Source organism: Pinus tabuliformis, chromosome 4_2 (assembly GCF_031772625.1).
Source record: "Pinus tabuliformis cultivar Carrire ecotype Pingquan chromosome 4_2, CPIR1, whole genome shotgun sequence".
NCBI classification, from domain to species: Eukaryota; Viridiplantae; Streptophyta; class Pinopsida; order Pinales; family Pinaceae; genus Pinus; species Pinus tabuliformis.
Window position 1 is genome coordinate 310,705,638 of NC_142304.1, and position 2,424 is coordinate 310,708,061.

Sequence of the window (2,424 nt, forward strand, 5' to 3'; positions counted from 1 at the left end):
GTTGTCCTCATCTGGCAGCTGTCATAACTTCCCCCGACAATCATGGATGATCTGGGCGATTTTGTGGACCCTTTGGAGGATGTGCCCTCATGGTCCCCCACCAAGACCACTGCTGCAGGTCTCTTCCCCTTCATGCCCGAACTGACTAACGAGGTTGAAGCCTTACCTCCGATAACTCAACCTCTCATCTCGTCGGTTACCCTACCAAAAGAAGCGGCTTCTCCCCCTGTGCTCATCTCTCAGTCCATCTTACCGTGTACACAGGCACACACTGCTCCATCACTCAAACCAGATTTACAAATCCTAGCACCTGAAATCGTTCCGACCTCACCCCCAGCGGTGTCCAGATACGTTACTCCTGATCCCCATCTGGGCACGAAGGTGGTGGTTTCGGGTCATTCTGCTGTGCGGACCTCCTCGGTTCCCTCATGAGGACATTGCACAAGCATTAGGCCCATCAATGGTATTTTCGCTGCCATCCCGTAGGAGGCGTCGGAAAACCCTAGGGTTTCTCCAGGACCTACATTCCCCTTTTCAACGCAAGGTGTTATAGGACAGTCGAGGAAGAAATTAGGTCCAAAGATTCGACCTTGTGCAGCACCACTCAATATTGCTGAAGACATCAAATTGCTCGACGCCATGGACATTGTTGCGAAGGTCTTGGTCAGTCGGGTGAGAGGTTGACATTACAGTGTAGCCAAACTGCAACAATGGGTTTCAAATGTCTAGGGAGATAATCTAAAGGAGACTCCGAAGGTTCAAACCCTAAAGAAAGGGTGGTTCTCACTTCACTTTAGCAGCTTGGAGCACACTGACTGGGTGTTGTCCACGGTTTGGCACTTAGATATGGCCTCGGTTCTTCTTCGTCGATGGACTCCCCTTTTCGACCCAACGAGGGAGAGGGTGGACGCAGGACCGATTTGGGTTCATTTACTCGGTTTACCATTACACTTCTGGATAGAGGATGTTTTCAGACTCATTGGCAATGCACTCGGTATCTACCTCACCTTTGATGAATCTTATCAGACCTTAGGGAAGTTAGCATACGCAAGGATTTTGGTACATTTGGACCTGTCTGAGGGATTGTTCGAGTTTATAAATATTCGTTGGAGGAACCACACCAAACGGAAATTGCTGGACTACGAGGGAGTCCCCTTTAGATGTCGTCGATGCCATAAGGTCGGGCATCTTTTTAAGGACTGCCCTTTGCTGAAAAGGAAGAAAAATCAGACCACTGAACAGGAGGTGGCCTCCCATCAGCATATTCATCAGGAAGCACAGCCTAGAAGACAGTTTCCATTGGCCACATTAGACCCAGTTGCAGCAGAGATCTCAGACAAACAGCAGAAGATCCCAGCAGTTGAGGTAGTGGCACCTCCACAGCCGAAGAAGCGCGGGCAGCCTCCAAATCATCTGCACCATCAAAGTCTCATCCACGATCGCCATCTGAGGGCCTGCCCTCATCAGGTATGAAATCTTCCATTCCTATCCCCGCTTGCAGCTCCTCTCATTTTCACTATTATTTATCTAGCACTTTCTCTTCTTTGCATATGTTAAACCCTACTAGTGATCATCTGGATCAGCATTTGTGTGCAATCTCCCCTAAAACTACTTCCCTCAACTGCCCGATAGCTTCCGCTCCCATTGTCTCCCCTGCACCTGCCCCAAAACCATCTCCTCTTCCCCCGTCTTCTACTCCATCCTTACAAGCCCCTCCTTCAGGGAGATACTTGACCCGCTCTCAATCGAAAAGACAAGCCCAGGATCAATTTGGGCTCAAAATCCTACACTCCCCCCCTCCTCCAAAAATTCAGAGAGGTCAACCCTCTTTCCTTTCAAAAGCCAAAGGCACTGCGGAAGATGAAATTGCTTCGAGGGTTCAATCCACCATTCCAGGGACGCTTAGAGCAAGAGGTTCCCAGTCTACCCCCCCTCCATGAAGTTTTTCTCCTACAACTGTAGAGGGTTGGCTAGGCCGGATAAGAAACTAGCCCTTCGTAGACTGTTAAAAAATGAACCGCTTGATATTATTTTTATGCAAGAAACTCTGGGACCCATTCTAGACATTGCACAATCCCTTCAAAATATGCTCTCTGGGTGGATTTTTTTTGGTCTTGATGCTCATGGGAGGTCTAGAGGACTTGCTTTCGGTTACAACATCCACACCATCAAACTACATAATTGTTGGGGTGGGTCGGGTCATCTAGGTGCAGACATTAGCTCAGTTGAACTGGGGATACATTTTCGAATCTTAAATCTATATGGCCCGTGCCAGAACAGACCTGATTTTTGGCAAAATCTCCTAAGCTCTGATTCTTTTATGTCTGACCACCTGATCCTGGGTGGCGACCTTAATTTCTCCATTGGACATGCTGAATCCTAGGGTCACAGGGCACAAAGAGACTCTCTCTCGGATTACTTTTT

The 2,424-nt window shown here is 48.5% G+C and overlaps 1 protein-coding gene across 1 annotated transcript; it reads left to right on the forward strand.

Moving 5' to 3' along the window:
* The first annotated feature begins 846 nt into the window (after positions 1-846).
* LOC149169218 (uncharacterized) lies at positions 847-1,473 on the forward strand. Its single transcript, XM_089425115.1, has one exon. It carries the CDS (start codon positions 847-849, stop codon positions 1,471-1,473), a length of 627 nt encoding a protein of 208 aa, XP_089281241.1.
* Positions 1,474-2,424: the final 951 nt, after the last annotated feature.